Consider the following 11613-nt stretch of genomic DNA (forward strand, 5'->3'; position numbering starts at 1 on the left):
TGTGAGGGGAAAGGCGATAGCCTTGGGTAAAGTGAATGTGAGCTGGGCTGGGTTGGGTCCTGCTTAGCACAGTGGGGTACTGAGCCTCTCCCTGTCCCTCCATTCAGGTCGCCTGTAAAGAGGCTCAGTCACAAAGAGAGCTGAACACGGCAGAGAGAGAGACAGAGAGACAGAGAGAGAGAGAGAGAGTTCATTAGAAAGTTGGGCTTTAATCTGGCTGCCCTCCTTCATGCACAGAGCCCATACCCAGGCCCCAGGCAGGCAACTTCTCTCCTGGACCACACCACACCAACCTGGGTTCACTCACTCACTCACTCTGGGGGGAGTGTGTGTGTGTGTGTGCCTTCTCTCTTTATCAGTTTTATGTTATGTTTCTGGTGAGGACGCCTCGGTGTCGACTGCCGTAGAACGCTTTGTTCTGTGTCTGTGTGTGTGTGTGTGTGTGTGTGTGTGTGTGTGTGTGTGTGTGTGTGTGTGTGTGTGTGTGTGTGTGTGTGTGTGTTCGCACCAATGTAGCATTGCCACTCTGTGCTTCTGAGACCAGATGGATCAAGGACACGGGAAAATATATAGAGGGGAGAGGAATCTTTTTCTTTTGTTCTCTATCTTCCTCCCCCGTTCCCTCTCTGTCACTTTTCTTCCCATGTCAACTGCCATGTAACATTTTCTCTCTCTCCCTTCTTTTTACTCTTTCTTGTCATCCCTCCATCCCTCATTCTCTTCCTACCCCTCTCCCCCCTCCACTGTACCCCTTCTCACTCGTTCTTGCTGCCTCTCCCCCCTCCACTGTACCCCTTCTCACTCGTTCTTGCTGCCTCTCTCCCCTCCCCCCTTGCCGTCTCCCCCATCTCCCTTTACCTCTCAGATCTGAACTACTGCGGTACCCACCGACCCTGTAAGAATGGGGGCACCTGTTCCAACACAGAGCCTAACGAGTACCAGTGTGAGTGCCAAGAGGGCTTCCGCGGGCGCAACTGTGATATCGGTGAGTTCGTTACATTACTTGTAGCACGTGGGCAGTTAGCGACCAGGTTCATGATTGAATTTGCCTGGCTTTGAGTTTGACTTGACTCTCTCTCTCTCTCTCTCTCTCTCTCTCTCTCTCTCTCTCTCCCTCCCTTCCCCGTCTCTCCCACCGTTCCTCAGTGGAGCATGCGTGCCTCTCCTCCCCCTGTGCGAACGGGGCCACCTGTGCGGAGGACCCTTCGGGTTTCAACTGTGTCTGTGCCGACAGCTGGACCGGACACACCTGCGCAGACGGTAATTAGCGCCAATCAGCACGGCTGAGATTACCCGCGACTGGTTGTGATTGGAGCAGAGCCAATGCCCAGATTCTAATCCGTGTCCGGTATGAGACACAAACAACGCAGTAATCAGATGCCCGATACAATTCATTGCGCCACAAACACATGAACAACATGGAGTCAGTTGTTGTGTGTGTCAGAGAAACAGGGAGTGTTCTTCCCTGAGTGTGTTAGTGTGGGACTCACATAAGTAGCCCAGGTCAGCACAGTCACGGCAGCCAGGACCCATTCGGTGAGTCTAGTACGTGTGTGTGTGTCCCTTCAAAACAGGTAGAGCCTGCTAAACTGCGCATGTCAACATGGGGTGTGTTTAGGGTAAATGAGGAGCGGTGGGGATATATTTTGACCTTCGCCGGAGATTCTCACATAGCCAATTAGCTAACAGGCTTAAGCATTTAAGGTAAGATGGGCGCTTGGTCTTTCGTTAGAATACCAATCACCCCTGTCTGCCTTCCCCCTTTTTCCCACAAGTTAACAGGGGCCCACACAGCTTGGAGAATGTTCCACTTCATCATTACGGGGGGGGCATTGAGGTGATAAATGTTTAGTTGGATTACAGTGTCAGTCTGGTCCTGCCTCTGATTCGAAGATCTAGCGATCTCTCGTGTGTGTGTGTGTTTATGTGTGTGTGTGTGTGAAGCAGTCACACAGCGTACGATAATATAATCATGTATAATAATCATATCATATTTGCCATTTAGCAGATGTTTTTAGTTGTTATCCAAAGCAGTCATACGTGCATTCATTTTACGTCCGGGTATCTCAGAGATGTCTGTATAAACATGCGGCGTTCCACTGTCTCTCTTTTCACCGCCATGTTTGTTCACTATGGTGACGGTGTCACAGGTGATCTCCTTCCCTCGGTGAGGACAGAGGGGAACCATAGCCCAGAGTCACAAATGGGAAGGGGGAGGGAGGGGTCCACATGTACTCTATGTCTCCCTCCCTCCCTGTCTGTCTGTCTGTCTGTCTGTCTGTCTGTCTGTCTGTCTGTCTGTCTGTCTGTCTGTCTATATCACTGCTTATTTTCCTTTAAAGTGTGTGGGAAAGTATGAGAGTCTGGCTGTGCTCAAAGAAAGAAGGCAATTTAGTCTGTCTTTCTCTCTCTCCCTCTCTCTCTGTCTCTCTCTCTCGCTCTCAATGGACCCCATGTTGAAATGTAAATCCTCAAGGCAATTACATTGTAGTGGTGATACCAATTAGAATGCTATTATTCATGGAGTGTTTGTTGACAACATGGCTTACAGTTGAACTATCTATCTACTGTTTGTCACTGGGTGGGAGCATGAAGTCACACACACACACACACACACACACGCACACACACAAACACACACTCTGGGGGACAGACTAACGTTTCGAGTTTTAGGGCATGGATGTCGGGAACCACAACACGGCTCTGTTTTTCGACGTGATTTATATATTGAACATTAATTAGTGGTTACTTGGTTTGTTATTGAGTCTCCCCCTGCGCTGTGGTGGCTTTGAATTGGGTTACTGTGCAGGGCTAGGGTCAGGATCATGGAAACTGGTATGACTGCAGGGTTAGGTCAATTGGAAGGGTTACGAGAGAGGGGCTGACAGAGGAAAAATGTGGCTGTGTGCATGGAGAAACGACGACTGCCGTACTGCCAATGTTAGTCTATGGGTTCACCCTACCTACCGCTCTCTTTCCCACTGACGCGTTCTCTCTCACTTCCTCCTTGCCAGCCTCTTCTCTCTTCCCAATCTCTCTCTATGTTCTCCCCTTTTTCTCTGTTTTTGAATTCCTCTCCAGAGTAGTGGAACGAGGCGTGGCTGCTCCTTCCTCTCCCCTATCCCTCTCTCTCTCTCTCTCTCTCTCTCTTTCCCTATCTCTCGCTCCCCTATCCGTCTGTCTCTGGATGGGAAAGAGGAGATCCGGTGAGGTGTGAACAATGCACAGCGGATGATTTTATTTATCAGTGTTTGCTCAGGAACCAGAGCAAAGAGAATAGGGGGAAAGGAAAACAAGGCCCGCAGGAGCATTCGCATACCGACAGAACAACTAGGGACACACACACACACACACACACACACACTCACACACGCACATGTATCGCCAACACCACACAACGTACAACTGCCCAGACGTTTACATTTTTACATTTATATTCTAGTCATTTTTTTTTTTTAGCAGACACTCCCATCTAGAACGACTCGTCATGCGCGCAAATAAGAAAGCCAAAACAACCGCACAAAAACGAGCAATAATAGGACAAACATTTCCAGAGAATAAGGGTAAGTACGAATCGCAGACTCGACCATTGGTTGGTTGGCAAATTGTTTGGTTGATTCATGTTCACTGCTCACTGGTTCTTTTATTGTTGGCTGTATGATCAAATGATTTTGTTGATCTAACCGGTTGATGAATTGACTTCTGTCTCTTTTTAGTGGTGCGGCAGTGTGACTCAAAACCGTGTGGGCGCGGAGCAACGTGCCAGGAGTCTCCAGAGAGGTTCCGGTGCCTCTGCCCCCCCGGCTGGACTGGCAGAACCTGCCGACTAGGTCAGTGAGATGGACGCTATGGAACACTAGTAATCTACAAGAGAAATCTCTTCTGTATAGATAACGTCTCGGTATATCCACACAAAAGCACTTCGAGCTAGAGAATACAGTCCCCGGATCAAACTCGGTATGCGTACAATGTTACACTGTGTCCATTACCCCCCCCCCCCCCCCCCCCCCCCAAGCACTCTCATATTCAGAAGAAATTCCCCAAAGCCCTGATGCATATTAGTTCTAATGACAGACGATACTTCAGTAGAGGCTTTGTATCGAATCAAGTTAAACGTGCTCACACACACACACACACAGAAGATGGGGCTCATAGTGTCCGTGGCACGTAGCCTAGTGGTTAGAGCATTGGGCAAGTAACCGAAAGGTTGCTAGATTGAATCCCCGAGCTGACAAGGTAAAAAAAAAATGTCTCTCTGCTCCTGAACAAGGCAGCTAACCCACTGTTCCCCGGTAGGCCGTCAATGTAAATAAGAAGTTGTTCTTAACGGACTTGCCTAGTTAATCAAAGGTTATATTTAAACATAATCATTGAAGACATAGATCGAGATGACAGTCTCCTTATATCCCTCTGTGTTGTCACACATATGTCACACTGACACCTGATAATCCCCTACAGTTCCACTTCATAGCGCGCGGTACATTGCTCACATTTAACTTGTTTGCACTCAGCACACACACACACACACACACACCACAGCCCAGGTTTGAGCTCAGACCCACAGGATAGGTTCCCAAAAATCCTGACCCTCCATCTGGGAAAAACAGACTCAGTACACACACAGAGAATATACTTTTACATAGTTCTCTCTCTGTCTCTGAGCCCTTCCCAGTCCTTCACTGTGTGGGTCATTGAGAATCCCCTCTGTTCCTACAGAGGTCAACGCTCCCTGTCTCTCTGCTCTTTCTTACCCCTGGTGGTAAATCCTTATGGGGCTGACAGCAGCAGGGTTTCTATTACCTGACTGCTTCCTCTCTCCTAATTGACATTGTCACACCCCCCCCCCCCCCCCCCTCTCTCAGCACCAACACTCTGGAGTCTGGTGGAGGAGGTGACAGCGACACTACTGCTTCTATAGCCACACCGGAAGTGGTTCAGCTCCCTGGGGTCTCTTTGTAGGGGATGAATCGCCCACACACAGAGGCACACACACAGAGACACACAGACAGAGACGCGCGCACGCACACACACGCACACGCACACACAGCCTCTGGCTTGATTGAACTTTATTGGGCTAACATTTCAGCGACCACAGGTTTTATTGCTCTCTGTATATGTGACCGTGTGGATGTGAGTTGTGCCAGACTCTGACAAAAGGACCGCTGTTTTAAATTGGCGCAAGCTAAAAAAAATTGTCCCGAGACCCCGCCAGTGATTTTATTGATGGGTTCTCTCTCTCTCCACTTCCCATCTCTCTCCACAGACACCAACGAGTGTGACATGGGTGTGTGTGTCCATGCCCGCTCCTGCCGTAATCTGATTGGCGGATACCTGTGTGATTGCCTGCCAGGCTGGGCGGGGCCAAACTGTGACATTAGTGAGTATACGGTCAAGGTCAAGGATGGAGAAAGATGGTGTGCGTGTGTGTGTGGGTGTGGGTCTGTCTATGTGATTGAGTGTGCTGATCTAGATGTCTCTCTGCTCTGTAGGGAACAGCAGTTGCCAGGGGTTGTGTCTAAACGGAGGTCACTGTGAGGACTCTGTGTCAGGCTCACGCTGCCTGTGTGTGCCTGGTTTCTCTGGGAAGCACTGCCAGACTGGCCCCAGTCCCTGTGACAGCACCCCCTGTCAGCACGGAGGCCAGTGTGTGGACAAGGAGGGCAGGGCGGAGCTGTGTAGCTGTCCCATCGGCTACTCAGGGACGTACTGCGAGGTCAGACTCCATTCTCAGATTCGTCATCTTGCCATTGGCTTTCTGTATCCTCCTCACATATTTTGTTCTTGTTCATATTGTCCAGGTGGTGGTGGATCTGTGCAATCCCAACCCATGCCAGCAGGGGGTGTCCTGTCAGAGCACCGAGGGGGGGTACATGTGTGCCTGCTCCGAGGGTTACTATGGTAACGAGTGCACAAGCCTTAAGGACCCCTGTCATGGCCAACACTGTCCAGGTGAGGTGTAGTGGGATGAGATTTCTTTTCACATTATGTATGTGTACAGGTGTGTTTGTTAACTAACTAACGTGTCTCCCTCTCTCTCTTTATTTCTCTCTGTCTCTCACTAGGTGCCATGTCAGACCCGGCTCGTGGAGGGGTCAATCTCTACATGGTGTTGGTGGGTGTGTCAGCGTTACTAATGGCGTGCGGCTGCGCAGCTTGCGCTCTCTTCCTCTCCCGTCTCCACCGACGACGGAAAAAAACGCAGGGCGGGCCCCAGGAGGAGGGCATCAACAACCAGAGGGAGTTGGTCACCCTCGTCCGAAACCTGGACCGCCCCGCACCCCTCCTGCCCCCTCTCACCCCCAACACCACCGCCCACACCCCTGTCCCTGTACTGCGCTGCTGCGAGGAGATCGAGCTCACTCTGCCCCCCTCCCCGGCCCCCTCACACCCCTCCCCTGCACTCAAACCCTCAACCCCCGCTGCCAAACAGGACATCTCCAACCTGGAGAGGGAGAAGCTCAACCGCTTCCACTACTCAGACAATCAGGAACTGGAGGTGTGACCTTTGAACTGTCAGAGGCTTTTATTATTTTTGCGCCCACTTCTCTCTGCCTGGCCCTGGACCCCAGCGCTGTGCCATGCTGCATAGGTTCCTGTGGTGATGACCTCACCCGACCCATCCCTCTCTGAGTTGACTCCTCATCTTTTGTGAGCTGAGATTGTCATCTGCTAAATAGCATATATTATTGGTGTAGAATGCTGGGCCTACGGGGTTGCTAAGCAGATCATCAAGAAACAGCATGGCGGTGAACTTTAACCTCCGACTTATGACATCATGCACTTCTGACCTGCTGACCCCGGAGCTAATCTTATGAAGGTTGGCCTTGAGTTAGAGTCTGGCTTGTGTCTGAGGGTCTCTGTGTTTTATGGGAACAACTGTGAGGAGCCATTTGAGCCATTCCCCAGGTGTTAATATCCCTCTGTAGGCACCCCACTGCCCTGGTTGCCCTGGAAGGCCTGGATGGCCTGCTAGTGGTATCTGTAACTGAACCTCTACAGAGACTGTGGCCCTGCACTGTGGCCTCCTGGGCTGGAAGGCAACTGACAGGGGATGCGAGGGAAGGGCAAAGTGATTTTTAATTCCAACTAGTCCATTTCCACATTAATTATTGAAGGATAAACTGTGGTGTAATTATTGTGTGTGTGTGTCTTTGTGTCTGCGTGTGTCAGTGCGAGGTGTGTGTACGCGGGTCAGTGCGAGGTGTGTGTACGCGTGACAGTGCGAGGTGTGTGTGTGATAAGCATTACAGACCATCATGCCTGTTGCCAGGAGGGAGAGAGAAAATGACTGAAGGAGCAACAAAAGAGCAAAAAAGAATCAATGAATGCAAGCTTTAGATTTAAAAAAAAAAAAAAAAGAGGGAAAGGTCAGACAAGAGAGTAGAGCCTGACCCCAATCCATTTGAACCATGAGAGAACGGAGTTAAAACACAACACTGTTGCCTGTGCGGTCTCTGTAACACACTGCGGTTGTCAAAGATGTCAAATGTTTTTTATACCTGTGTGTAAAATAGCTCTGTTGTATATATGTTGTACATATTGATATTGGGGGTTTTTTTTGTACTGTGGTTTGTCTCTGAATGTCGCTGTTTTACTTTGCGCTATTTGTCCTCTCTCTCCTTCCATTCGTCTGGGGCTGCCAGCAGGTGTGGATCGTAATTAAAGTGCATTTACCTTCCAAATCCATGTTTGTGTCACCTGAGTTATTTGTGTCTCAGATCCAACACAAATGGATAGGTGAATAGATAGCTTTCAACAATCCCATCACGGTAGATCAGTGCGTTTATCAAGGAAAGGTAGGAAGGAAAGACATTTTCAAGTCGTTGAATGGGTCATGCAGTTCCATGGCTAGTAGATCCATTCTATTCCACCAGTACTGGGAGGCCAGAAAGGATATTCCATCATTGAGAGCATGGCTGTAACCATGTCTGTGTCACCAGATCACGCAACACACACATACACAACCCCACAGCAATCACTCAAACCTAACACAAACACTCATGCACACACAGAGAGATTGTAATTGTGCCAGGAAAAAATAAAGATAAAACACCTGGCCGGCTTTGATATCCCAAAATGATTTAATTGCCTGTGAGGGACTTTCTTAGCGTGTGTGTCCCTGTATGTTTATGTTAGAGAGCAAAAGATGCTGTAAGTGAGTTCACAATACAGTGAGAATAAATATGTGATTTATATGTGTGTGTGTGTTGCGAGAGAGAGAAAGTGAGAGGTCACCGCAGTTAGAGTGAGCAGGCGTATGGCTATGACGAATGTGACCTTTGCCCTTCTCAGACAGGCTAAAGGGTGGAAATGACCATGGGCTTCCCGTCCCCACCCTGGCCACAAGGAAATGTAGGAAATAGAGTTTGTACCACACACACACACACAAAATCACTGCATTGTAGAGACCTCTTCACACCTGCTGTGCAGCTCAGGATGACTCCATAACCCACCCATCATCAACCATACATACAGAAAAGGTCAAAGTTCCTCATTGTACAAAGTTTCAAGCTCCTTGTTCATTGATCATCCATTGATTTTGCCATCATACTAATGCAGGGTATATATTACACATTCCATTTATGGTGATGTATCCTATTGGCTGTTCAGTCCAATGGTACTCGAGTGTGAGTTTGTCCACTTGGCGTCTCTTGGGTGCCTATATGTATGCCCCAGATGCTTTGAATCCATGAACTGGGGGTCAAGGTTAAAATCACAGAGGGTGGATCCAATGTTTCTACCAGTTCCTCTCGATCTATTTCGAGGAACCAGAGACCAGCAGCTATTGTAAACCTGCAGTGTTTGTTCTGGCCTCAATATTCTTGTCAGAAATTAGCTTTAGAGTGCTTGAAACTAGTCATGTTGAAATGATCAAGTTTCCTACAGGTTTCCTCATGGTTTTATTTCCAATCATGTTATTCTCTTTTGGGGCGTTTTCTGGGGTTTTGTGGTGGAAAACGAAGGGATTCGAGCATAACAAGTCAACCCTGTTACCCATTGAAGTTAGGTTAGAAATGTTTGAACAATTATACTTTTATTTGGGAAGCTTGCATTCAATTGCCCCTCCCTGTTGCACACAACAAGCTTCCATTCCCCCTGTCACAAGGGGATTTATGGCTGATTTAAGAAGAAATCGTCAACCCTGTTACTTTATTTGGCACTGAATAGGAACTTACTTTTATTTATTTTTTAAATTACCCGTTTTTTATGAAGTTGAACATGTGCTCTTTATGCAGAATGTAAAAATAGGATGAAATCAAGTTAGGGTTAGGGTTAGGGCTACACTCATCAAAATGCACCTAATCGGTGGAACGACCGACCCGAACACAACTCACACTTGTGGGTTAGGTGTGATAAATACAAACCATTTGTCCCTCAAAAGTGTCATTTTTGGGAGATACTTCTGACACCTCCAACTGAAATTGAACTCTACAAATCTCACTTTCTTCATATTCAAAGCAGCAGGGCATGTAGAATCATCTCAAAAGGGTCCTCGCGGAGTTTTGCTGAAGCTTTATCATCTGACAATGACTTCAGAGGTATGAGAGAACCATGAGGTAACTGAACCATGAAGAAAGGATAGGTCCTGTAACACCATCTAGTGGCCAATCAAGTTAGTAATCCTGCTTATAGCCAGTGAGCTGCCGACGACAGTTGTGACTGGTGTGCCACCATCCTGTGCCGCAGTAGGGGAGCTACCGCCTCCAGCCGTGGCCAGCCTCAGGCATCGTATTCACCGCCAACGGATGGGCCCCAGCAGACCTGCACCAGCTGAGTTAGAGGGTCCTTTGCCACACCTGAGGCGTTCCATGGGGTGGCCCAAGACTACTTTTGTGTCCTTGTGCATTCTCCTCACGGGGCGGCACCTAAGCCCCTTACGTGGACAAGAGCAGGCACCCTCCTGGCCCCCATGGTTCTCTAAAATGACACTGGCTATCAGCTGCCCCTCTAGTACTGCCAGAGGCACACGAGAACTCGATCCTGTCTGGTCCCTTAGCTGCTCTGCCCCTCTGCCTTGCCTGTCATGCCGGATAGGATTATGCACGCGAGGACTAAACTCCCTGTAGAGGCCTGTGGCCTTTTAGAGACTGTGCCATTTAGATTAGAGCCCTTTTCATGAATGTTCATATTTCCAAAACATATATTTCAGTCCTATGTATCTTTAAAAACACAACCATTTTACTAGCAAAGACAGTACAGCATGAAGCCAGGAACTGCTTCTCCAGTAGAAATCCCTGATCACGCTTGTAGTCGATGTCATAGCGACGTTGGCTAGCTAAGTTCATGCACAGAAACACGTCATCGGGTCTAACGGTCATCTCGCGCCTAACTGCTCACGTGCAGGCCGTCACATCAAAGGCACTCCGATATAAAGTTATTTTTAGAAAATGAAAACATGTCAGTTTGTCACCTTCACAAGGTCTGAGTAATAACATGTTCAACTACTTAAAACATTGGCTAGAATCTAGGTTGTGCCTTTAGATTTAGAGAAAATTAACAACTATGGAATAATGTTTTCCTTCTCTCGTTGACTTCTTAAACCCAAAATCCCAGCCTGGTCTGCTTGGTGTGTTTCGCAAGCGTTCCCGGAAGTCTTGTGATGTTCCCGGAAGTCTTGCGATGTTCCCGGAAGTCTTGCGATGTTCCCGGAAGTCTTGCGAAGAAACTCTGTGTTATTCGGTATATACCATTTTATCAATTAAAAACTACACACCAGTGGCCATGAGATGGGGAGATGGGGGAATGCACAAGCCTTCTGGAAGATCTGATGAAGGAGAAGATGGCTGACAGGGGGGAAAAATGAGAAAATTGGAACATGTTTTCAGTGAATATGGAGTGGTGGATCAAACAGAACTTTTGTGAAGACCGCTGAGTTTGAGCCTCATCCTGATTCTGGCCCAGTGGGAGTGAGATTTTTAGGAGAGAATGGATCCTTGTCTTCTGGCAGATCCATATGTGGTGTCAGGTTGGGTGGAGAAAAGGTTGGGGAATGTTTGGTCGGTGTAAGGCACTCAAAGTGGAATCGTGTTGATTTTTTGCATTTCTGCCTCCAGCGGGAGCGTGAGCTCTAAACCATGCGACTGGGGAAAGGAATGAAAGGAGTGATAACTGGAGTCACGTTAAGTATTGAGGAGGATCAACTGAAGTTGAAGATTCCCGGTGTCTGTGACACCCTCTGTTTGGTGCGATGCATACTCGTAGAGAGCTTGGTGAAACAAAGAAGACACTGTCTGTACTACTGAGTTTTGAGGCAGAGTCTTAACCAGATAAAGTTAAGTTGGGATGTGACAGTTATCCCGTTAGCACTTTTGTCCCGAATCCGTTACAGTGTTTTAGGTGTCAAGCTTATGGTCAGGTGGCAGCAGTGTGTAGGAGGGATATTCCTAGATGTGAGAAGTGTGCAGAAGGACATGAGACAAAGGAATGTGTAGTATCGGTGGGAAAAGTTGTGAGTGTAATCTGTAGAGGTACCCATGGTGCTGGAGATCAGAGGTGTCTGGTGAGAGAAAGGCAGGTTGAGGTTGCCAGGATCAGAGTAGTGCAGAAGGTGCCATATGCTGAGGCAGTGAAGAGAGTAGTCGAGGAAGATGGGTCCAGGGTCAGGGATCCTAA

The 11613-nt window shown here is 48.3% G+C and overlaps 1 protein-coding gene across 1 annotated transcript in view; it reads left to right on the top strand.

The window, feature by feature from the left end:
- LOC110507396 (protein jagged-1b-like) overlaps positions 1 to 7686 on the top strand; it is a 47541-nt gene extending 39855 nt beyond the window's left edge. Inside the window, exons 7-13 of the mRNA XM_036964866.1 lie at positions 866 to 985; positions 1147 to 1260; positions 3717 to 3830; positions 5264 to 5377; positions 5490 to 5713; positions 5799 to 5949; positions 6063 to 7686. Of these exons, the coding sequence (XP_036820761.1) occupies positions 866 to 985; positions 1147 to 1260; positions 3717 to 3830; positions 5264 to 5377; positions 5490 to 5713; positions 5799 to 5949; positions 6063 to 6502 (1277 nt within the window). The 3' untranslated portion in view covers positions 6503 to 7686. The remainder of the gene's footprint in view (positions 1 to 865; positions 986 to 1146; positions 1261 to 3716; positions 3831 to 5263; positions 5378 to 5489; positions 5714 to 5798; positions 5950 to 6062) is intronic.
- Positions 7687 to 11613: the final 3927 nt, after the last annotated feature.

Source organism: Oncorhynchus mykiss, chromosome 27 (genome assembly GCF_013265735.2).
Source record: "Oncorhynchus mykiss isolate Arlee chromosome 27, USDA_OmykA_1.1, whole genome shotgun sequence".
NCBI classification, from domain to species: domain Eukaryota; kingdom Metazoa; phylum Chordata; class Actinopteri; order Salmoniformes; family Salmonidae; genus Oncorhynchus; species Oncorhynchus mykiss.